Below are 26,302 nucleotides of genomic sequence, written 5' to 3' on the forward strand. Positions count from 1 at the left end.
TGTCAGACAATTATTTTAATAGATAACATAAAAAGTCTGTGACACAATCAGAACTCTTATAAATCAGTGTCTTTCAATGATGTATAAATACAGCCATGCATTTTCCATTCAAGACATTAATGTATAGTGGACTAATCTAATCCAGACATGTAGTTTGTGTAGCAGCAAAATGCATTTGCTAACTTGTTATGGTGCTCTGGGTGAAATCGACACATTTTCACTGAAAGTAAGTTTGCTGCCAAGTCTTCCATAACTGCACCTGAAAAATAAATAAAATAAATCACTGATACTTCATTCACATGATTCTCTAGACTGCAAATTTTTATAGACCATTTTACAATTTCAGCCGTCAATGTGGATGGATCTCCATCATGCCCTCATTTAACATCCAGAGACAATTTCCTCCTGATTGATTTCACCCCTCCTTTTCCTATTGAGTGCCATTGATGTTCATTGGAGAACTCTCTTAAAGTCTTGGGAAATTATCTATCGCTCTTAGCATTCTACAGTAAAACCTCTTATCCAGAATTCAAGCAAGCGGCAAAAAAAATTACAGAAAATAAATAGGTAAAAAATACAAAAGTTTAAAATTGGAGCTCCTCCCCATTAGCTCGCCAATTATGCAACACACAATCTCAAGTAACTGGAAAATTCATTCACTGGCACCTACCAATCCCTATAGGTGCTAGGTACCAGGGGTTTTACTATTATTTACTTACCCAGTAATAGTTATTAAGTTTACGTTGCTTTACTGCCTTTTAAATACTATTAGAGTCATACAGCATGTAAACAGGCCTTTCAGCCCAATTTACCCATGCTGACCAGAATGTTCCTGCCACACTTGTCTGCCTGTTTCCATTTGGCCCATATCCCTCTAAACCCATTCATCCAATTTTGTTCTTAATCGATGCAAAAGTACCTGCCCCAACCACCTTTGGCAGCCCATTCCATACACTCACCACTCTGTGTAAAAATGTTACCCCTCAGAATCCTGATAAATCTCATCCCCTTCACCTTAAACCTCCTTTATTTACCCCTTTACTCCACAGTTTTAAATTTGTAATCAAACCATTCACATTATAGTGCATATTCCAGATTTTATTCAAGGTTATTTATATACATTTTGGTTTAACCATGTAGAAATAAGGTACTTTTTATACAGAGTCCCCTCATTTCAGGGCACCATGATATTTTGGACATGTGGCTTCACAGGTGTTTGTGATTACTCAGGTATGTTTAATTGGTGCAGGTAGAAGAGAGCTAGGCTTGCTTCTAAGCTTTTGATCACCTTTGGAATCTGTAGTTGCCATTTTTCAACATGAGGACCAGAGTTTATTGTCATTGAGCCAAGCCAAGCAAACCAGTAGTCAGCCACAGAAACAGGATGGCCAGATTACAGTTTGCCAAGAAGTATTTAAAAGAGCCTGCAGAATTATAGAAAAGGGTCTTGTGGACAGATGAGACCAAGAGTGATGGCAAAAGCAAAGTGTGGAGGTGTAAAGGAACTGCCCAAGATCCAAAGCACACCACCTTTGTTATGGTTTGCATTTTGCAGTGTAGTCTTTCCATTTCTGTTCATTAAGTCTTCTGTGGACAGTATCCACAGCTGCCTCTTGAAGAGTGTTTCTGATCAGTTGAACATATGTTTAGGGATTTTTCTTCATTATGATGAGAATTTGTCTGTCATCAATAGTGGAGCTTTTCCTTGGAATACCAGTCCCTTTGCGATTACTCAGCTCACTAGTACACTCTTTCTTCTTAAATGATGTTCCAAATTGTTGATTTTGGTAATCCTAAGGTTTGGGCAATGTCTCTTACTGTTTTATTCTTGTTTGTCAGCCACATAATGGATTCTTTGGCTTTTATTGGCACAACTCTAGTCCTCGTTGAAAATTGGCAACTACAGACTCCAAAGGTGATCAAAAGCTTAGAAGCAAGCCTAGCTTTCTTATACCTGCACCAATGAAGCAATTAAACACACCCGAGTAATCACAAACACTTGTGAAGCCAAAACATGATGGTGCCCTGAAACACAGGAGTGATGTAATTTCTACGTGGTCAAGCCAAAATGTATAGAAATAACCTTTTTTTAAATTAAACTTTATTTATTTGAAGAATCATTAATAGTAATACAGAATACATTCCATAAAGAGAATTTTATACGAATATATATATTTTTTTAAAAAGAAAAAAATAAGACAAAAAAAATTAAATCAAATCCCCACCCCATCAGCCAGTTCTCTTAAGGAGAGCTAAAAATATATAAACAGAAACTAAAAGTATATAATAAATCAAAATATATCTAAATGCATATATTCCAAATATGGTAACCACTTATTAACAAAAAAAGAATAATTGTCATGCAGACTATATGTAATTTTTTCTGTAACTACAAGCTTTCAATTAATTATCCCATCGCATTATATTAATCACTGTATTATCTTTCCATGTACTTGCTACACATTTTCGAGCTACAGACAATGCTAAATATATAAATACAATTTGAAATTTATCCAACCCTAATCCCTTTAAAGGAATCATATAACCCATTAAAAAAATAGATGGATCTAATGGTAACTTAAAGTATAGAAATAACCTTGAATAAAATCTGAAATGTGCATTTTAATTAAATGTGAATTGATTGATTACAATTTAAAACTGGAGCACAGGGGCAAATAGAGGAGAAAAAAAAAAGTGTCTTTGTCTCAAACATCATGGAGGGCACTGTTATGTCCTCTGGCTACTAATTCCCTACCACAATACTGCATTCTCCCAATCTATTCCCCTCATGATTTGAGATCACTCCTCATCCTCCTACACTCTTAAGGAATAAAGGCCCAGCCTGCTCAACTTTTTAGAAATGAGGCCCCCTGAGCCCATGAATCTTTTCTGGACCCTCTCCGGTTTGACAACATTTTTCCTGCAGCATTGATGACCAAACTGAGCACAATATTCCAAATGGGGCTTTGACAATATCTTAGGCAATTGCAATATGACCTCCCAAATTCTATAGATATTACTCTGGCTGATGAAGGCCAATATGCTGGAAATATTTTTGACCACCCTATCTACCTGTGATGTAATTTTTAAGGTATTTTACTTGCATTCCTAGATCCCTTCAGTCTACAAAACTCCCCATATCCAAAAAGTTAGCCAAATATTGCATCAGGATCATTATTGGATGGGCAGATGAATAATTTTTTTAATAAAAATTCATCCAGCCAACCTATAAAGATCCTGCTGCAATCTTTGGCAACAAGTCTCCACTCCAGTCCCAGACACGTTGGTGCCATCCACAATTTGCTAATAAGGCCATGTATGTTTTTTTTCAAATCATTAACATATATTATAGCTGTTGATTTTTTGGGCCATAATTGTGCCCAATTTTATTCTGGCGACATTTACATAAGAAATAGGTGCAGGAGTATCTGGCCTATTCAACTTGTTCTGTCTGCTATTGATTAAGATCGTGGGTGATCTGGCTGTGAACCCAGTTCCACCTATCTGCCTTTTCCCAACTATGCAAAGGACCTGTCTAACCCTGCCTCGTGTAATATTTAATGAGGTAGCCTTGACTGATTCCTAGGATAGAGAATTTAGAGAATTCCACAGTCTCACTATTCTCTGGGAAAAGTAAGATGTACATCCAGAGTAAAGAATGGAATGAAACCCTACTGGGGAAGGCACAGTTGGTCTTGGCAAGTGAAAGCTGCTTAACAAAATACAAAACTTGTGACTTTTCCCAAATTCAGCTGCAAAATAGGTTTCTGGGATAGGAAGTATTGCCAAAATTGATGGCCTAAAATGGTGAACAGAAAAAAAACATCAAATATTAGGTCATTTTCCAGCTCTTAGATCCTTCAAGTGCTGTAGGTAACAAATGTGGGAGCCTGACTTCCAGTAGGAAGTGAAGGAACCAACAAAAATAAATCTCTTCGTCTTTGGATGGTGAAACCACGAATGGATGTATGAAATGATTTGTTTATCATCTCTTGTACCAAAGTGAAAAGATTTGTTTTGCTTGTTTTCCAGGCAGATCAACTACTTAGGTACTGCACTTATTATAATTAATACAAGAAGATCTGCTTGGCGCAGCTTGCAGAAGTAGTCATGCTTGAAGTTAAGGAACTCATCTGATATATTTCATTATCAACATCAATTGTTCTCAGAAATCGATTAGGGATAAAAGGGAAGTCAGGAGCAATGTGGACCTCTCAAAATAGTAAATGTGATTCGATCACAGTGATCCCATAAGTGAAAATAAAGAAATAGGAATATTGAATGACTATATTCACAAGTGCTTTGAACATCTGATTTACAGCAATGTTATAATGAAATCATTGTTAAAAAAATGAATTTCCTTTCCTTCACTATCCATCTTGATGAAGCATTCTTAAATATGTGCTTTGCTATGAACTTAGGAAACCAAAACAAGTCTACATACCAGTACAAAGAAGAATCTTTCCTTTTGTTAGATATTTGATGGTTAGTGCAATTTTGCTGAGACATACTTCTGAGAGATACGGTGGATCAGCAATCACTAACTCACAACTCTGAGGGTGAAGATCTTCATGCAAATTCAGAGGATTGTTATAATCGTAGAAATTAAAATCTTTTCCATAAACAGAAAACCGTCTGTCATATTCCAACAATACAGCAGAGAATTCTTCATTCCAAAGCTGTTTCAGTTTCTGATAGACACTTGGGACACTGATGCAAGCAATTCTGAAATAGAAGCAGCATGAAGAAGGTACAATACAGCCATGCTTTACATACATAAAAAGGACGGGAAATTTAACGTTCATTTCAGAAAATACAACAGCTCAAAAAATCTATGTTCCCTCGATTGCCCCACTGACTCAGGAAAAAGGTAGAATCAATTATGTGCTTACGTTTTAAAATACTATCAAATAATTAAAGTACTAAAAGTGCTTTAATTTTCTTTCAGTAAATGTTATTACTTAATTTATTGGAATAACTTTTTGTAAATGCGTCAAATGATCATAGGCAGTTAAAAAGATATCAAAAGCTTTGAGCAGCAGGCTCTCCTGGAACCAGCACCTCAAAGTAAATGTAAGAAGGCATACCAATGCCTCTACTTGTTAAGAGGTCTTAGGAGATTTGGCATGTCATCAAAAACAAGCTTCTACAGGTGTACATAAAAACACAAATGCTGAAGAAACTCAGCTGATCAAATAGTGTAATTTATGTAGCAATTTTAGACTTGAGTCCTTCATCAAGATATGAAAAGATGTTGGCAGGTGCTGAACAAAATGGTGGGTGGGGGAGGGGCAGGAGGACGGTCCCAAAGGCAGGAGTAAATAGGTGGCTAAGGGAGGGAGGGCACATCAGCAAGCTGGGGGAGTAGTGATGGCTTTGTGAATGGAGATGGAAGGGGTGGAGAGAAGAAGGAAAGAAGAGCAGGCTAGCAAAAACTGAAGTCAATGTTAATTCCATTTGGTTGGAGAGCTTCCAGGTGGAAAATCAAGTGCTGTTCCTCCAAATTAAGAGTGGTCTTGGTGGGATAGTACATGGGGCTACAGACAGACATGAGAATGGGAGGGGGTCACAGAATTGAAGTGGTTGGGCACTGGGAAATCCCTGTCACTTATATGAACAGAGTGAAGGTGCTCAGCAAAGCAATCTCCCAGACACTCCGATGTAGAGAAGGCCACAAACGGAGCACCAGCTGCAGTAGGTAACTCCAGCGAATCACAAGTGAAGTGTTGCTTCACTTGAAAGGATTGTTTGAGGCCCTGAATGGTGATGAGGGAGGAGATGTGGGCGCAAGTGTAGCATGTCCTGCGGACAGAGGGGAAGGGTGTGGGGAATTGGTGGGGAGAAATAAGTAGATGAGGGAGTCACGGAGGGAACAGTCCCTCCCAAAGCAGAGAGGGGAAGAGAAGGAAAGATGTGTCTAGTAGTGGGATTCTGTTGTATGTGACGGAAATTACGGAGGATAATGTGTTGGATGAGGAGGCTGATTGGGTAAGGATAAGAGGAATCCTGATTTTGTTATGCCTGGGGACAGAGGAGACCAGGTCAGATGAGCAGGAAATGCAGGTGAGGACTGAATCGATGGTGATGGAGTGGAAGCCATGTTGGTGGAAGAAGGCAGACATTTCAGATGATCTGGACCGGAAGACCTCATCTTGGGAACAGATGTGGTGGAGACAGAGAAATTGAGAGAAAGGAAATAGAATCCTTGCAGGGGACAGAGTGTGAGAAAGTGTAGTTGAGGTAGTTGGTGGGTTTGTTAAATATGTCTGTGGAAAGCTTGTACCCGAAGATTGAGAAAGAGAGATCAAGAAAGAGAAGTGTTGCCAGAGATTAACCAGGTGAATTTAAGATCGGGATGGAAGTTGGCAACGAAGTGAATTAAGTTGACAAGCTCATCACAAGTGCATGAAGCATCCCCCATGTAGACATCAATATAGCAGAGGAAGAGTTGAGGGACCTTGCCTGTTTAGACTTGTTGCATGGATTGCTCCACAAAGCCCAGAAACAGGCAGGCATAGCTTGGATCCATGGCTACTCCTTTGATTTGAAGCAAGTGGGATGAGTCAAAGGAGAAGTTATTAAGAGCAAGAACAAGTGGAGGGTGACTGATTAGGTCTCTTGTCAAAAATGAAACGAAGGGCTTTGAGACCTTCTGTATGGGGAATGGAGGTGTAAAGGGATTGGATGTCCATAGTGAAAATGAGGCAGTCAAATTCATGGAATTGGAAGTCATTGAAGAGATGGAGGACATGTGAGGTATCGCAGATATAGGCGAGGAGGGGTTGGACCAGCGAGAAAAGATGGAATCGAGTTAAGACAATACTAATTCGGTGGGGTAATAGCAAGCAGAAACAATGGGTCTACCCAAATAATTGGGTTAATGGATTTTGGGTAAAAGGTAGAACTGGGCAGTGCGGGATTGGGAAACAATGAGATTTGAGGCTGTGAGCGGGAGGTGACCAGAGGTGATGAGCTATGAGAGAGCTATCGTCTGGCCACATCAGTGCCACCATTATCTGCGGTTTTGAGGTTGGGATTGTTGCGGACAGTGTGGAAGCTCTCAGGAGGTGAGACTGGTATAAAAGAGGAGAGTGGTGACGTTGAGATAGTTGATGTCTTGGCAGCAATTGAAAATAAGAGGTCCTGAGGGGGAAGCTAGGCAGGATGAGATGTCCAAGAGGAGGAAGAAGGCTTAAAGCATGAGAATGGGTCTTCAATTGGGGGGTGGAGAATCCTGGTTGTGGAAGTAGGCCTGGACCGAGGCAATTGAAAAAGACTTTGGCATCAAGGTGTGGGTGGAGGAGGATGAAGGCCAAGCCTCTATTGAGGACCGAGTGCTCCATCTCAAAGAGGGAAGGTCAGAGTGGGAGTCGGTGTGGTAGAGGGTATTGGGGAGAGTTTGGGGGGGTTAGGGTCAGAGGGTGGAGATGAAAGGTAGGGGAAGTCAGTGGAGAGTTGGGGAAGTCATAGGAGGAAGTAAGGGCAGGTCAAAGGGGAGGTGGGGGTAGGGGAGGTCAGAGAGAAGGTGGAGGATTGGGGAGGTCAGAGGTGGGGGGGGGGTATGTGTAGACTTGAAAAGGTTAATCAACACAATGTCCACATCTCCACAAAGATGAAAGTCTAAAGAGCTGTGGTCATCCCAAGAAATTCCACATGCACTCCCTCTGTTCCATTCTTGGCTTCCGTTTGACAGATCGCATCTCCAACCTGGAGGTTTTGGGTCGCGCAAAGTCCATTATTACAAAAATGGGCTTCCAGTGCCCCCATTGTGCTAGACTCTGCGCTTTCAGACTGGGACTGCAAAGTCACCTTCATGTCCACAGATGAACTGCACAACAATGTATCTTCTTCAAACCGAAGGATGACTAAATAAATAAATAAATAAATATGACAATAAACTCTCTCGTCCTATCATATGAAATTATTGCCACACTGAGATCAGCTAATGCAAAACAGTATCAGAGATAAAATTCATGTCTTATTTCTTCTTTGGTTTGGCTTCGCGGACGAAGATTTATGGAGGGGTATGTCCACGTCTGCTGCAGGCTCGTTGGTGACTGACAAGTCCGATGTGGGACAGGCAGGCACGGTTGCAAGGGAAAATTGGTTGGTTGGGGTTGGGTTTTTCCTCGTTTGTCTTTTGTCAGTGAGGTGGGCTCTGCGGTCTTCTTCAAAGGAGGTTGCTGCCCGCCAAACTGTGAGGCGCCAAGATGCACTGTTGGAGGTGATATCAGCCCACTGGCAGTGTTCAATGTGGCAGGCACCAAGAGATTTCTTTAAGCAGTCCTTGTACCTCTTCTTTGGTGCACCTCTGTCTCGGTGGCCAGTGGAGAGCTCGCCATATAATATAATCTTGGGAAAGCGATGGTCCTCCATTCTGGAGACGTGACCCACCCAGCGCAGTTGGGTCTTCAGCAGCATGGATTCGATGCTTGCAGACTCTGCCAGCTCGAGTACTTCGATGTTGGTGATGAAGTCACTTCAATGAATGTTGAGGATGGAGCTGAGACAGCGCTGATGGAAGCAGGAGCCGTAGGTGATGCCGGTAGAGGACCCATGATTTGGAGCCGAACAGGAGCATGGGTATGACAACGGCTCTGTATACGCTGATCTTTGTGTGCTTTTTCAGGTGGTTGGGCAGACTCTTTTGTGTAGTCTTCCAAAGGCGCTATTTGCCTTGGCGTGTCTGTTGTCTATCTCTTTGTCGATCCTTGCATCAGATGATGCTGAAACAAGCCATGAAAGGCCTCAACAATGAAGATGCTGTTTACATCCGGTACCGCATGGATGGCAGTCTCTTCAATCTGAGGCGCCTGCAAGCTCACACCAAGGCACAAGAGCAACTTGTCCGTGAACTACTCTTTGCAGAGGATGTCGCTTTAGTTGCCCATTCAGAGCAAGCTCTCCAGCGCATGTCCTGTTTTGCGGAAACTGCCAAAATGTTTGGCCTGAAATTCAGCCTGAAGAAAACTGAGGTCCTCCATCAGCCAGCTCCCCACCATGACTACCAGCCCCCCCACATCTCCATCAGGCACACAGAACTCAAAACGGTCAACCAGTTTACCTATCTCGGCTCCACCATTTCATCTGTCTTATTTACTGACTACATAAACTCCCAGAGTTATACATCTACTGATACATAACACAATCCACCAGAGGAACATTGAGCTACTGACCCTACTGGTGTAGGAGTCTCAACTCTGCTCCTATATCTTACGGTCGTACGGAAAGAGAATGCATACCTGCCACCTCGTCCTGCAGCTTCAATTGCCTCCTGGGCTAGTCGATGAGCAGTTTCATCACTGTACCAAAACTGGCTCAATTGCTATTAAAAACAATGGTAGGAATAACACTTGGTCAGTGGTTAAAAGTGGTAATAATACAAAAAAAATCAACAATGCTCAGATTCTGTAGCCTAAACAGTCTTTATATGGTTTCAACGAATCTCCCTTCATTTGCAATCTGTTTCTATTTATAAATTCTTATGCTTTATTGACCACATTCTCAATAAGCAGAGTTACATTCAAGGATTTATGCATATATACAACCAGGTCTTGCTACACACACTTTGGAATTGTTGAGATAAAAAATTTTGTTAAGTGGTGTGAAGTGGTTTCAATGACACTTGTCTATCCATTCTACCAGCTACTCTTGCACAGCCTAAGGTAACATGGGGGCATGGCAGTTAGGCCAGGTTCAATCCTGACTTTGGTTGTGTCTATGTAGAGTCTGCATATTCTCCCTATGACCATGTGGGATTCCTTCAGATACCGATTTCTTCAAGCATGCTGTTGGATATACTGGCCAAAAAATAATTAAAGACCGACACATGCAATAAAAGTACTAAAAATGTTTGCAAGGCGAAAATCACATGAGGCAGCCATGAGAAAGGACATGCAAATGTGAGCTCCCTGGGTAAAACACCTCAACAGTTATCTTTATTTCACTATCTTATTGTCAAAACTGCATTTCTAAAACTTTCAAAACAAACCTCACTTTCTAGTGCTGCATGACACACTATAATCTTAGGAGTATGAAGGATATTTTATTGTTAACTGAAGGAGCCACCAGACTCTTGTACTTTATAAAGATGGTGACCGACTCTGGAAAAGCAGGAAATATCAATACAAATCAATACTAAAACAACTTATATCCAGTCCTCATTAATTAAAATAGAATCTGAACTATCAACCCTAGCTGACTATGTCAAAGAAATAGAGAGGCGCATATCGGCCAATGAAGACAACATAAAAAAAGCCACCATGCATATCGAGAAATTGGAAAAGAGGTGCAGTCGCTGAAAGACGAGGTGGACGACTGGAAAACAGGAGCAGGTGAAACAATATTTGAATACTTAAACTCCCTGAGAAAGCGGAACGATCTGAATTTTTGGAATGAATCATATCAGAAATTTTTGGCGTTGAAAACTTTTCTACTCCTCTCATCTGTGAGAGCTCACCGCTTAGAAAAATTTCCCACCAGCGATGATGACTCACTATAATCGCAAAGCTCCTCAACTTTAAGAACAAGAAAATTATGTGCCTGGCTAGGAAAAAAGGAGACATTTACTATGAAAATGAACAGGATTTATATATTTCCCGACTGCAGTCTGAGCGAGCCTATGGGAGAGGGGCACTGACTATTCCCTGCACCATCCAGCTAAACTTCAGATTATGCATAAGCAAGCAACCAAGTGGAATGTTACTCCTGCTGTAGTGAAGTTTTTGAAGATTATTGACACTAATGATTGAGTCTTCTTGTCCCATACACAACAGATGGGTCACTGTGGTGCTTATGTACTTTTTACTTAAATGACCATTGGACGGACCGCTGTGATTCTGATATGAGGACTTGAGAAAGTTTCACAATATGGCTATTTTCCCACCTGGCTATTATGAAAAATACATCTCTTAAACTTTTGACTTGATATTTTGTCACACTAGTACTTTAAGATATTTTTTCATTTGTGATGTTCCTTTTACTAAACACTTGCATACATTATAACCTAAGTTCTATTCATGTTGCTTTACAGGGTTTTATGTACATGCTCCTTGGTCTTGTTTGTACTCGTTTAGAGGCTGTAGAACCTAGAATTCTTAATTAATGTGGTTTAATGTTTATTACATTTTTCTGTAACTGTTGAGAACCCTTATATATTTAGAAAGAATAGCCTACCCTCTGGGGATGTTTAATTTAGGGGGCATTATGGGTGGGTCTCATACGGGGATATGGTTTAGTTTTGTTTCTTAATTAATGTCACTCTCATAGTTCCCATGCCATCTTTATGCTCTGAGGTATCTATTATTTTTCATTTTCTTTAAGGTACGACTAGTCAATTTAAACTAATCTATTTGAATGTAAGGGGGATTAATTCTATAATTAAGAAGGAAAAAATTCTTACATATTTAAAGAGACATTCCACTGATAGAGTGTTCATTTAAGACACTCATCTCTCTAATATAGAACATATAAAGTTAAAAGGGGATTGAGTTGGACATGTTTACTATTCTTCGTTTACCACAAAAGCAGGGGGAGTAGCTATACTTGTTAATAAAATGTGAGGTTTAAACTAATATCAACAAAAACATAAGAATGGCAGATTTCTTTAAGTTAATTGTGAACTGTGAACTGAATATGAATGAGTTAACGTACTGGTTAATGTACATGGCACCAACACGACAATCCTGCTTTCTTAAATTTAATTTCTAAATTAAATTAAAGAAAGCAGGATCGTCACAATTGTTAATGATTTGGTATTAAAACTTAGGACAGCTTAGGACCACTGTCTGGTAGGTAGTGACTTCAACGTGGTCCTAGACCCAGCAATGGACCGATCTACACCAAGATCTTTTAATCGTTCATGGTCCTGGATTAGGGGATGAGGGATTTGAGGTTATGCTATATTTGGCATTAATTTAATCTAAATGTAAAGGACTTTTCCTTCTTTTCAAATGTCCACGGCTCCTATTCTAGAATTGACATGTTTCTAATATCCCAAAGTATTGTATCCAGGTTTACTAAATGCTCTACCGGCCATTATTTTTTACTATAATCCAATAAAAATGTCTTGGAAGATAGATATTACACAATCATCTCATAGTTGGAGATTTAAAACATATATGCTTAATGATCCCGAATTTCTCAGATTTATGAACGACCAAATTGATTTATTTATGAAACCAATTCAAATACTTCTTCCCACTCTGGGAGTGAAAAAGTTCCCTCTAATGTTACCCCTAAACCTTTCCCCTTTCACCCTAAAGCCTTGTTCTCTTGTATTTATCTCTCCTAATCAAAGTGGAAAGAGCTTATTCACATTTACTCTCCCTTATACCTCTTACAATTTGTAAACTTCTATCAAATTTCCCCTCACTCTTCTACACTCTAGGGAATAAAGTCCTAACCTGATTAATCTTTCCCTGTAACTCAACTCCTGAAGACCTGACAACATCCGAGTAAATCTTCTCTGCACTCTTTCAATCTTACTGATATCTTTCCTGTAGTTTGGCAACTACAATTCTTCAAATTTGGCCTCACCACTGTCTTATACAACCTTACCATAAAATCCCAAATCCTGTACTCAATACTTTGATTTATGAAGGCCAAGATGCCAAAAGCTTTTTTCACAACCTTGTCTATCTATGACGCCATTTTCAGAAATTTATATAATCCTGAGCTTTCCCTTTAAATGCAATTCTATTTGATGAGCAAAATTAATGCACCATTTTAATTTTAAAAAATAAAATGCAAGGGACATACAATTTTTAAAAAATGCACAGATAAGTTATGACAGAGGTATTTTAAAGAATTCTTTAAGTTGAAAAATAATAGCCCTAGAAAATAGGACAATTATTAACTTTCTACAGTGCCAGTTTCAAATACAATGAAGTTGGTATATAAATTAGACACAGAGCAAAGATTCGTGCACTCTGCTTATCTAGGGCAGGCTGCTATACTATTGAGGCTGTCCTAGTGGGCCCATAATTTTCATTTTGCAGAATATCATTGCCTGAACTGACCCACTGCCAAGAGTAAAGCAGATTTCCATCCCATCATCTGCGTGGGATTGAACCTCCAGTTTCAGATTTTTAAAAAACTACTCTGCAAATGAATTAAGATGATTTATGTGCATGTTCTCAAAGAGTGAAAAATGCAGATATTGGGGGAAACTGATATTTAAATTTTAGTTAAAATAATATTAGCAATTTAGTCTGAAAATAAAACATATTGACACAGAAATAACAGGCAAAACTAATTTTACAAATCAACCATATTGTACACAATAATCCTGGATTGTATCCATCCTTAACAGTTTAATTTGCTGTAAATGTACCTCAGTTTTTTTTTACTGATAAAATCCATCATTGTAAAGTAAAAGGCCTGACTCATGTTCACAGGTAATTTATATGAAATACAATTTTGTGCCATTATTAAATAAATTAAAATCCTAAAATCACAGATGACCTATTCAAGTTTGAACAGGGAATACGGTTTGAACAAATGCTTCAGGAAAAGGTAGGACACAGAATAATCATTAGTATTTTACCCAGTTTTCCTCTATGGATCCAACAAAATAATTATTGCACTCTACAAATTGCTTCTTCTGCTGATCCACATAGAATTCCTGCAGGGCGGCCAAAGTATGGGCTGACAATTGTGTATCGTCATCATCACAGCCATCCATGCTGAAGACAAATTATCCTGCAAAAAAATCAAAGGATATTCACTTCACAGAGATACTGCAATACGTGCACTATTTCCAGAAACACCCGTTGGTAAAGTGCCAATTTTTCCACCAACAGATACAGTTGATTTATAATTAGGATTCGACTTCAGCCTGCAGAAAAATGTTTTAGAATTCTTGAAGGAGACAGTTGGTAGAGGGAGATTATAGCTAGAAGAATATCTCTTTGATCTCATTCAGAGCCAAATTTGTCTACCTCAAACAGAACTGTAAATTATGTACTAATAAGGATTGCTCTATGTTCTTTGATTTTGGAGTGAAGGAAACCTGACAAAGATCTGTTTCTTTTCTGGTTATCAGGTGTCAGATAATGAAAGGAAAAGCCTTAATTATGATGTCTTCACAACAAATAGCAAGCCAATACTATCTATTAACACCTAAGGCTGATGGTACTCCAAGCAACCATAACAACTCATGAAGGGTGGGTGAGGGAGGGAAAGTAATCAAATCCAAGAGGGAGAGAGGATAGGAGGGCAAATTTCCACAATGTTACAGAGCAGGGCATGACATCCAGTCCTGAATCTACATTTAGGTTAGACATCAAGATCAAAATCCATCAGCTGGTGCCTCTTTTACCCACTCTCCCTTTTCACAACTCAGTAAAAACTGGGTCAATGAATCTTTAAATAATTCATAGCCTGGAATTAATTTAAACATTTAAAATGGCAGATCAAACAGTGGTTAAGGAATCGGTGGCTTTTCTAAAACCATGATGGCTATCTGGATTCCACTCATGCTCAGGCACCCCACACCCCTCAAAGACAATACCAGCCTGCATTGAAACTCTGAAGTTTTATCTTCAGCTAATCCCTGTAGTGTATTTCCTGGTAGTTAAACACTGCCTTTGGCATAATGTTAACAAATGTTATTTTATACCAAAAATTGACTTTTCCCCTCAGATATCTGATTTGCAAATGACATGGTTAAAAGCAAAAGTGTTTTACCCAACATGCAAAGGGTCTGTCCAGGAATTGTGCTTGCAAATTTAAGATATTTAGAAATTTTGAGTCATTAATATTCTGTGATTAGTTGTTTAACTATCTTTTTTTTTGTAATTCTTTATCACACTATGAACCATATCAACCAAAATATTTAGATGCATCTCTTTAAATATACAGTGACATTTTCTCTTTTTTCCCCATCCCTCCCTCCCTCCCTTCCCAACCCCCTCCAAAAACAGTAAATATTGAACATATAAAATACAATAAACATCATCTTTATACAAAAGGAAAACAAACAAAAAAGATGTGTCATCTACTTATATACATTAAATCTGATCGTGTTTATCTTCTTATCATTTTAGGGGATGGAGGTCAGAGAACGGCTCTTTCTGTCATGTTCCATGTATGGTTCCCAGATTTTTTCAAACAATGTAATTTTGTCTTTTAAATTATATGTGATTTTTTTCCAATGGAATACACATTCATTTCCATGTACCACTGCTGTATTCTCAGGCTCTCATCCACTTTCCAAGTTGACATGATACATTTTTTTGCTACTGCTAAGGCTATCATAATAAATCTTTTTTGTGCTTTATCCAATTTGAGACCTAATTCTTTACTACTTATGTTATCTTCGTTACATAGCTTATTATCTGCCCTCTAATGTAAGCATCCCATAGTATAAATTTATCTTTAACAGATTCTGTGTTTATTTCAAAATATGTTTTAATTTGGCATTCAACAAACTCTCTAAATTCCTGCCTTTTAAGTAAAACCAAATAACAATTACAGCACAGAAACAGGCCAATTTGGCCCTTCTAGTCCACACTGATCAAGTACCCTCCTCTAATCCCACTTACCAGCACTCTGCCCATATCCCTCTATCCCCCTCCCATCCATATACTTATCTAACTCTTTCTTAAATGACAAAATTGACCCTGCCTCCACTACCTTTCCCAGAAGCCCATTCAACACAGTTACCACTCTGAGTAAAGAAGTTCCCCCTCATGTTACTCCTAAACCTTTGCCCGTCAACTCTCAACCCATGACCTCTTGTATTCATCTCTCCTACTCTCAATGGGAAAAGCCTTTCCACATCAACTCTATCTATCCCTCTCATTATCTTAAACACCTCTATCAAATCCCCTCTCAGCCTTCTATGTTCCAAGGAATAAAGACCTAATTTGCTCAATCTCTCCTTGTATTCCAGATGTTGAAACCCAGGCAACATTTTTGTAAATCTTCTCTGCACTCTCTCTATCTTCCTATAAATCAGTGACCAGAACTGCACACAGTACTCTAAATTTGGCCTCACCAATACAGTTTCATCATTACTTCCCAACTCCTATATTCTATGCACTGATTTATATAGGCAAGCATACTAAAGGCCTTCTTCACTACCCTATCCACATGTGGTCCTACCTTCAGGGAACAATGCACCGTTATTCCGAGATCTTTCTGCTCCACTGGGGTTTAACCTCCATCTATATGTTCTTGGTGGGATTTCCTCCAGTTCTATTGCTAATAACGGGGGTGAATGATCTGAAAGTAGTCTAGCTTTATACTCCTTTTTCTTGACTCCCTTGAAAATGAGCTGACAACAAAAACATATCAATCCTTGAGTATGTTTTATGCCTACTCGAATAATATGAATATTCCTTCTCTTTTGGGTGCTGTCTCCTCCATATATTCATAAGTTTCATTTCCTGCATTGATTTAACCATAAATTTGGTTTTTATTCTTTTAGCTTGTATTTTTTCCAGTTTTATCCAACACTGGATCCAAATTAAGGTTAAAATCCCCTCCTATCAATACATTTCCTTGTGTATCTACAATCTTCAAAAAAATATCCTGCATAAACTTTTGATCTTCATCATTGGGTGTGTATATATTGAGCAAATTCCAAAGTTCTGAGTATATCTGACATTTCATCATTTCATATCTCCCCATTGGATCTGTTATTTCCTCCTCTATCTTGATTGGTACATGTTTAACTAATATGGCTACACCTCTAGCTTTTGAGTTATATGATTCTGCTGCTACATGTCCTACCCCATCTCTCTTCAATTTGTTATGTTCTACCTCGGTTAGATGTGTTTCCTGCACAAATACTATATCCACTTTTTCCTTTTCAGTAAATTTAGTAGCCTCTTCCTTTTAATTTGGTTATGTATTCCATTAATATTTATAGTCATATAGTTCAACGTGGCCATCTTATATCTTTATTTTCACTTCTTTTCCCCCTCTTCGCCACCTCCATCCCCTTTTTTCCATTACTGTTCTTTAAATTTTCCTTTTTAACCTCAATATATGACAACGGACTTAAGACATGAAATACCCAACAATTCCCACAAGCAATAACCCTTTGACCCCAAATGAACCCCCCTCCTTGGGTTGCCCCTTGTCCCTTGACGGGCAACCACAGCTCCCCTTTCCATTCAGTTTGTGAAATTACTCGCAAGCGTCAACCGATTTCGCAGTGACCGTTATCCTCCCACCCCCAGAGAACACTATTTTCTTATACATATAACCAAGCTCTCTCTTTTTTTTCCTTCTTCCCCTCCTCCCCTTCTCTTTTCCATCTTTAAATCTTTATATATACATTATCTTTACTTTATATTATTACATATTTTTATATATTCTCTTGCTGGTCTTTCTTGTCACTCCTCCTCTTCTCTTCTCCTGTTCTGCAAACATTCAGCAAATTCTTGGGCTTTCTTTGGGTCCAAGAACAGTCTATTCTGTTCCCCAGGAAAAAATAATTTGAGTACTGCTGGATGTCTTAATATAAATTTATAACCTTTCTTCCATATGATTGTTTTTGCAGTGTTGAATTCCTTCCTCTTCTTTAAAAGTTCAAAGCTTATGTCTGGGTAAAAAAATATTTTTTGTCCCTTATATTCCAACGGCTTGTTGACTTCTCTAACTTTCCTTCTTGCCTGCTCCACTATGTTCTCTCTTGTCGTATATTTTAGAAGTTTTACCAATATGGATCTCGGTTTTTGATGTCGTGGCAGTTTCAGTACTAGTGCTCTATGCGCCCTTTCGATTTCTATTTCATGTAAATCTGCTTTACCTTCTTCTTTCCTTTGAAGTTCTTGGTCTTCTTCCTCCTCTTCTTCTGTGTCTGTATCTATGTCTGTGTCTTCTTCTCTTCTCTGTATCTGTCTATCTTCATCCTTCTCTGATGAGCTGCTTCTGTATCCTTGCTGGGCCTCCCGCTGCCCCTTGCTGGGGCTCCCGCTCCAGGTCGACCCTTTGCTGGGCCTCCCGCTGCAGGTCGACCCTTTCCTGGGCCTCCCGCTGCAGGTCGACCCCTTGCTGGGCCTCCCGCTGCAGGCCGACCCCTTGCTGGGCCTCCCGCTGCAGGCCGACCCCTTGCTGGGCCTCCCGCTGCAGGTCGACCCCTTGCTGGGCCTCCCGCTGCAGGTCGACCCCTTGCTGGGCCTCCCGCTGCAGGTCGACCCCTTGCTGGGCCTCCCGCTGCAGGTCGACCCCTTGCTGGGCCTCCCGCTGCAGGTCGACCCCTTGCTGGGCCTCCCGCTGCAGGTCGACCCCTTGCTGGGCCTCCCGCTGCAGGTCGACCCCTTGCTGGGCCTCCCGCTGCAGGTCGACCCCTTGCTGGGCCTCCCGCTGCAGGTCGACCCCTTGCTGGGCCTCCCGCTGCAGGTCGACCCCTTGCTGGGCCTCCCGCTGCAGGTCGACCCCTTGCTGGGCCTCCCGCTGCAGGTCGACCCCTTGCTGGGCCTCCCGCTCCAGGTCGACCCCTTGCTGGGCCTCCCGCTCCAGGTCGACCCGCTGCTGGGGCACCTGCTGCAGGGCGACCCGCTGCTGGGCCTCCTGCTGCAGGTCATCCCCTTGCCATTCACCCTCTTCCAGCCCTTCATTCTCTTTCTCACCACTCTTCTTTTCCTCTTTCTTGTGCTTACTTCCCCCATCCGAATGCCCCGATGCTGGGCGTCTCTCAGCTGTCTGCTCCTCAGCTGAGTCCCCCTCCTGCCGGCGTTAACCTTTTCTTTTACTTGTGCACTGCGCACCTTTGCTTGGCTCTGAGAGCTATTTTTGAAGCCCGCCAGTCGAGAGGACATCTCTCCTCCAGGGACTCACCAACGTCGGAGATCGGCCGCTCCTCTCCACGGTGGCTCCCTGCCCCGACGTGCAGGTAAAGCCTTCTTCTTTCTTATCCAATGATTTTCCTTCTTCCCTTTTCTCTGTTATTCTTACTTTCTCTCTTTTAGGTGCCATCCTCTGTCTCTTCTCTGTAACTTTATCTTTCGCTTCCTCTATTTTATGTTTAATGAGCTCTGTTTTTTCAAACTTTTTTTTCTTTTCTCTGGAGGACTGGTTCTACTCGACCAGCCACTACTCCATCACGTGACTCTCCCTGTTGTTTAACAAGCTTGATAATAGTCTACATTTTGCCTTTAGTCTGTGGGAAATAAGCTGATGATCCCATCTGGTTAAATCTCTAGACAACCATTTGAAAATCTGGGCATACAAATAATTAATTAATTGCAAGATGTGGAATGCAGAAAAAATGTTTTGGATATCTCACGGCAAAAATAGACATGCATTGAATGAATGACAAACAGCAGTTTTTTTAACATAAAATACTTGCTACCCAGTGTAATTACGTGAATATTAATACTTGCCTACAAAAGATGAAAATGTGAAACACAATCAAAAGCAGAAAACTAGCAATTCAGATAGCAGCGACAAAAAGATACAAATGTCACCAAGATCTTAGAATTGAACCATTAATTCTCTTTCTCTTGAAGCTCTCTAATTTGGTCAATGTTTTCAGCATTTTCTGTTTTTGTATGCCCACAATGAATCATGTATCCATTTTAATCTCCACTCCACAAACTTCACTTTGATGCTAGTAAACATCTGGTGTTTATTATAATCATGTATCTCAACATCAATTGCTTCTCCAAAACCAACCATTGCAAAATTATCTCAGGGTCCAGTTCTTTCATCAGCTAATGCTTTTCTTGAAGGTAAACCTCAAACTGAGGTCATTCCAAATCACTGATTAGATCATCCCTCTTTCCCTCAGCTTATTCCTTGCCACTAGGACATGATGAAATTGGCCTATTGCTTTTAGTCTAATACTTCCCCAACAATTCCCAATCCAATAGTGAATAACCAAAGCTACATTAGTATTAAACAGTCTCTGGCCAGCTTGTTACCTAGTAAATAAAGTTATCCTAAATAAACATGGATCTTACAATGTAGGAATCCAGTTGATCAACTCCTTGATCTTTCATCAAACAAGTCCAGGCCTTTTTTGATACAGAAGCCAAGAATCTCCTTACAGCTGCCAAACATGGCAGGTCATTAGCTGCAGCTCTTATAGGTTTGGAATTGACATGATCTGTGATGCAGTGTCTAAGAGCCGTATTTGTGGTGATCACAAAATCTTTGATTATCTGTTTCTAGCAACATTCAGTGATTTTTGGCAGACTGATGGAGATAACAGAGATAAAGCCATGGTCCGACCAGTGGCAAACATCTTTGCAGACCCTTGTTCTGAGAATGCACAGATAATGAACGGTGCTTGGATTCGGAGATGTTCCCACAATCTCTTGTGTTTGTCCCTCTGATGAAATGTGTCGATGGCTCAAGCATTTAATCAGGAGAAGGACCCAGTGGAGTTCATTTTTTCAACTCCTTCCTTGCAAATCATTGTGCGAGGCGGGAAGTGTCATCCAGAATATTTTTCTCCCTCTAGGGTGCACCAAAATTGTTTCAAGGATGATGTATTCGTCCTTCTTCAGGTGAAGCTTCTAGGATTGTGGAATATGTTCTGTTGATTGTAGCATGAGGGTTCTGAGTCAATGAGCTGAAAGGCCACAGAACATTCACTAATTCTGCAGAAGCCACTGATATGCAGTCTAGCTCACTTTTAAGGCAAAGTTCAGTCCATGAAGCACTGCCATTCCAGTTTACGCCTCCTAGGTGTACCCACTGCCTTGTTCTTTAAATTAGCCTTCAACATATTCATGGTATATCCTTCAGATCCCAATGTAAAAACATTTGAATCCCTGTGCCATGAAAACAGAAGATAATCCAGGTCAAGCACAATTGGGATTGTCTATGAGGATCTTAACATTTAGGTTTTCAGATACATATTGTTCTGAAATTGCTTATGCGTGGTAGGATAGATGTTGTAAACTAGGCTCCATGCCAACATCTTAACGCACTGGCAAAATACCATAGTGTCTCCTTCTGCATTTGTTCTCTCTCATGATGCCAACAAACCTTCCTGAAATGCCTGAAAATGTTCTGAAGTCCTTAGGGATTCCTGAAGATGATTTCAAGCTCACCACTTCCTCTCCTTGGGGCATCTCTGGCTTTATGTACTACATTTACATTTTGTCCCATGAGTTATTTCATAACTCTGAACTGCACTAATGAGCTCTCAGTTGCACCACAAAGTTCATTTTAAGAAAGGTCAAGATTCAAGATTGAATTTATTGTCATAGCAATATAACAGTGTCTTATTACATGAAATTCCTTTCTGCCTGCAAGGCAAACAGATTTGCCACTGGCAGAAATTGCCTAAGTGCCTCTTAAATTTCTTAGTCAGACTTATAGACAGAGAAAGAGAAGCAAAAGAGTGTCCCCCAGAGTCACCAAGTGTCCATAGATTCACCTCCACCATTTCCACAGCCATATCCAATCCAAACCATTGGCAACCCGACATGGCCAGAAACCCTTTGGAGCACTCAGCACCCCCTCACATACCAGTTCCGATACCTGGTACACCTCCAGCCAGTTCGAGCCAGTCTCCAGCAGTCCACAGCCTGGTGTGAGTCTCCCAACATCAGTCTCCAGCAGCCCAGTTTCCATGGGTTCCTCGCCTCGAGTCACCAGCAGCTTGCCACAGAGCCTCCTCACTGGTACACCTCCGTGGTCACAGTCCTGTCGGTCATCTCTTCCGCTCCTCCTTCTCAGACAGGGGGTGATCTTTCCATCCTCCAGTGCCCTGCTCCAGTCCTCCGCTTCCCCGGAGTCTGCAGCCCCTTGTGGCTGCTGCTTCCAGGCAGTCCCTTTTGAACCCTAATTCAGCTATCCTAAACGTGAATCAGTCTCAGCGCATAATTTCTGGAGTCACCATACTATGGTCAGACACTTTGCTAATGCCCCAAAATTGGCATCTCTCAAAATTCTTCCATTCTGAAAAAAAATTCTCACATATTTCTTCTGTTTTCGAAGAGCCCATTCACAACTACACTTATTCCAATTTCAGGGAAATTCTGCCCAGAAGATTGTAGGAATTTTTTCCACTCTTCTGTAATCTTTGACAGTCAAGGCTGTGTCGGCACATTTTCAGCTCTTTAGTCAAAAATCTTTGTGTCCAAGACTCCTGAAATTTCAGGAGAAAAGCTAGGGTTGCACCAGGGAAGCCCGAGGGGAGTATGGCTCTATCAGAAACGTCAAGTTGAATCTAACAGCTGACCTGCAGTTCTGTAGCCACAGTGCATATGACACCATATTTCAGATTTCTTGCATCTACTCTTCAGCTTTGCACCAGCCATCGCTGAAGCATTTATGGCATTGCCAATTATTAGCAAGGTGTCTGAAACTGCTCGTTAACAAGCCTTGTGAAATAAAGAATTTGTTTTTCAAAGTTCAAATGTTTGTTTTAATCAATACTATTTTAAGTAATCTAGATACATTTTGATTTCTATTAATATTTAATGGTTTAGATATTCTCCAATAAACTCGAAATGTCATTGATCAACAAAAATATTTAGAAAGTGTGAAAAGCACAAGCAGTCTGAAGCCATCACGATTGACATTTCTAGCATCTGCAGCCGAGCATCCCCATCACCTCTCAAAGACCGTTCTGTCGAGCAAAATGGGCAGAGCAGGATGTTGAGAGCTGCATGGGCACAAATGGTAAATGATCATCCACAAGAGGCAAATACAAAGTGCAAACAGCATCTCATGCCATCCTTGTAGATGAAATGTTACTTTTTGGTAATTTTGGTGGACACAAGAACCACGGCACTATTTTTTTAAAAGTTACCTTAAGGCAGGGGCATCAAACTCAAATTCACAGAGGGCCAAAATTAAAAACTTGGACTAAATCGTGGGCCAAACTAAATATTTATTGAAAATTTTCAACATCTCCATCTTCTTTCAAAAATGTGGTTTATGGTGTGAAAAATTTAAAAAAATTAAAAAAAACATATGTAATGTTAAACTTTTTCTTATTAAAATAAATGTTTAATAATAGTTTTGGTTAAACTCTTTCCAGAAGAAGCATTAACAAATGAGAAATAAAATATAAAATAAAGTTTGCTGTAAAACCAGACTTCTTTTCATCTCCTCCACCTTCTGGAGCTTTTGCTTCTCGTTCAGATCCTTATACTTGTCCTGGTGTTTCGTTTCATAGTGTCGTCGTATGTTATATTCTTTAACTACAGACACGCTGGCTCCACACACAAGACAAACAGGTTTGTCTTTTAAAATGATGAACATATAGTCTGCCTCCCACCTGTCTTGAAAGATCCTGTTTTCTGTCTTTCGTTTGGCCATTTTTCGTAAGGGGTTTATTACATGTGAGTTAGGCGACAGGTAATGCCGGTGATGTGTGTTGTCTCCGCTCCATCCTCAACATACATTGGAGCGACTTCATCTCCAACATCGAAGTACTCGAGATGGCAGAGGCCGACAGCATCGAATCCACGCTGCTGAAGATCCAACTGCGCTGGGTAGGTCACATCTCCAGAATGGAGAACCATCGCCTTCCCAAGATCGTATTATATGGCGAGCTCTCCACTGGCCACCGTGACAGAGGTGCACCAAAGAAGAGGTACAAGGACTGCCTAAAGAAATCTCTTGGTGCCTGCCACATTGACCACCGCCAGTGGGCTGATATCGCCTCCAACCGTGCATCTTGGCGCCTCACAGTTCGGTGGGCAGCAAGCTCCTTTGAAGAAGACCGCAGAGCCCACCTCACTGACAAAAGACAAAGGAGGAAAAACCCAACACCCAACCCCAACCAACCAACTTTCCCCTGCAACCGCTGCAACCGTGTCTGCCTGTCCCGCATCGGACTTGTCAGCCCCAAAAGAGCCTGCAGCTGACGTGGACGTTACCCCTCCATAAATCTTCGTCCGCGAAGCCAAACCAAAGAGAAGAAGAGGCGACAGGTCGCAGATGCTAATGAAAGTAAAGAGAGGAGGTGGGGGCGATTAGCGGGCTGACGGGCCGGTGCCAACGCATTGGGATTTGTAGTATTAGCTGTGCTTGCGCTATTCTGGCGCGGCGGCCAGCGGGCCAGCTCTAATACATATTTGATATGATCTTGCGGGCCAAATATAATTATATCACGGGCCAAATTTGGCCCGCGGGCCTGAGTTTGACATGTGTGCCTTAAGGCCTCTGCCAATATTTCTTTCTCATTCTGATAGCTTCCTTTCCTCCTTGTCAGCCACAAACGAGCCTGCAGCTGACGTGGACTTTTTACCCCCTCCATAAATCTTCGTCCGCGAAGCCAAGCCAAAGATTCTGATAGCTCAAAAAATGTTATCTGGTCATTGGTGCAAGACTGTTCATGACCGCCTGCTGTAATAAAGCAATTAAATTTCCTGCATTCCAACAATATTTTGCACGTTCTTCACTGGTTTGGGTAAATGCTAACAGATACCAATGCCTATCTCCCTCTATCATGCAAATCCTCCTACTCTATTCTTCAGAGGGCAGGAGCGACTCTGCTTCCAGTTGCTTGCCACTTCAATTCTCTATCCCCACTCGAGCTTTCCAGCTCCAGCAACGTCTTCTCTCTGGACAAGCAACAGCCCGGCTTGAGGTAACTCCTCCTTTCTCATGGCCGAAAACCATCCATTCAAGTTGGTTCCGGCCTTCTTTGCCACTTTTCTCCTCGTTCCACGAAGGACCCTGGAAATGAAACGTTAACGGCCACGAGCAATGTTTACTTTGGTCACATCCAATGAGGGGAACGCGGCAGTTGCGAAAGGTTTCGTTGACGCCAAGTCCTGGGCGAGGAAATCAGAGAAAATGACCTCACTGACCTGCTGCAAACGCGTCCCGGGGCCGTTGACCTTTGCCCTCTGACCCCTTCTCCGGGCGGACACTGCCGCGCATGCGCGGTGGGAAGAACAGCGGGGCAAGGTTTCTGGCGGGCTCCGAGGGGGCACGTCAGCCGCTGGCAGACGGGGGACTTCCAGGGGCAGGAGCTGGGGGCTCCTAAAGGCTATTCGGACCGTTTTTACAACCTGGCCGCTGGATTCCACAGGATGTTTTCCGGGAACACAGTAAAACCGCCTGTTTTCATTTGCACCACAGGCTCTGAAGAAGCAGAGGAGCTGGAATCCAGGCTCTATTAACAAGGGAAAAAGAGATTTTGCGATATCAGCTTTGATCAAGAACTTAGTGTTTTCCTAATTAATGCATTTCATAATCACAAAGACATTCTCAAAAATAATCATATCTACTTATTTTACGGTTCAATTAAGCTTCAATAATTTTGATTCCTTCCTTATCAAGGTGTAATCCACGTGTATTCACATATTTCATCATATCACTCAGGCAGGGCAAGGCACCCACCTATTTCGAACAGGCCTCAATTGTCCCTGGTTGTGTCCCTGGTCAGTGCCACTCACACTCATAGTGTTTTGAGAGGCTGGCGTTGAAGCATTTCTGCTCCTCCATGAGTGGCGACATGGATCTATTCTAATTTGCCTACGGCAGAAACACATCTACTAGCTTTACACAAAACTCGAACACCTGGACATCCACATACATCAGGATGTTCTCTATCAACTACAGTTTGGCCATCGACTGATCATCAAACTCCAAAACCTGGACCTTAATACCCCACTCGGTAATGGGAGTTTAGATTTCCTCACCACCAATCACTGAAGATCAATGAGAACACCCTCCACAATCTCCATCAGTACCAGAGCACCACAGAGTACTCAGATCCCTACTCTGCTCACTTTAGATCTATGATTGTGTAGTTCAGTAAAACAACATCATCTACAAATTTGCTGATGATACCAGTGGTCCGTTCTATTAAAAAGGGACAATGAGTTGGCATAATGGAGGGAGATTGAAATCTTGGCTGAATGATGTACGATCAACAACCTCACACTCCATATCACCAACTTCAAGATGCTGATTGTGGACTTCAGGAGGTGAAAACCAGAAGTGGAGATTCCTGGGAATCACTATTTTGAACCTTTCCTGGACCCGACATGAATGTCATTGTGAAGAAAGTACGTTAGCACCTCTACTTTCTTAGGAGTTTGCGGAGGCTTGGTGTGACCTCCAAAACCTTGCTGAACCTCGACAGTGGAAACTGCCGATTCGCATCAGGCCTAGTATGCAGGGCACCAACATCACAAGCAGAAGCCTATGGAGATGAAAGCCCTGCAAGAGGTAGTGGACTCAGCCAAACACATCACAGGCAAAACTCTTCCCACCATGGAGGAAATCTACATGGAACACTGTTGTCAGAGAGCAGCAGCAATCAAGGATCCACACAACCCAGGACATGCTCTGTTCTTGCTGCTGCCATCAGAACTGAGGAATAGGTGCCCTTAGATGTGTACTGTCAAGTGGAGGAATAGTTGCTACC

The 26,302-nt window shown here is 41.3% G+C and overlaps 1 protein-coding gene across 3 annotated transcripts; it reads right to left on the bottom strand.

Annotated features, from left to right (window-relative positions):
• Positions 1-24,882, bottom strand: eef1akmt1 (EEF1A lysine methyltransferase 1). 3 transcript variants are annotated; one of them, XM_069891360.1, is made up of 5 exons: positions 24,735-24,882; positions 13,547-13,701; positions 9,243-9,325; positions 4,445-4,725; positions 1-259 (listed from the first exon to the last, which is right to left on the bottom strand). In XM_069891360.1, the coding sequence occupies exons 2-5, from the start codon at positions 13,682-13,684 to the stop codon at positions 132-134; spliced, it is 630 nt and encodes a 209-aa protein (XP_069747461.1). In that variant the 5' UTR covers positions 13,685-13,701; positions 24,735-24,882; the 3' UTR covers positions 1-131. The 3 variants fall into 3 exon arrangements, with proteins under 3 accessions (XP_069747461.1, XP_069747463.1, XP_069747462.1); XM_069891362.1 differs by lacking the exon at positions 24,735-24,882 and adding an exon at positions 24,639-24,725; XM_069891361.1 differs by lacking the exon at positions 24,735-24,882 and adding an exon at positions 24,387-24,624.
• Positions 24,883-26,302: the final 1,420 nt, after the last annotated feature.

This window comes from Narcine bancroftii, chromosome 7 (assembly GCF_036971445.1).
Source record: "Narcine bancroftii isolate sNarBan1 chromosome 7, sNarBan1.hap1, whole genome shotgun sequence".
Classification (NCBI taxonomy): domain Eukaryota; kingdom Metazoa; phylum Chordata; class Chondrichthyes; order Torpediniformes; family Narcinidae; genus Narcine; species Narcine bancroftii.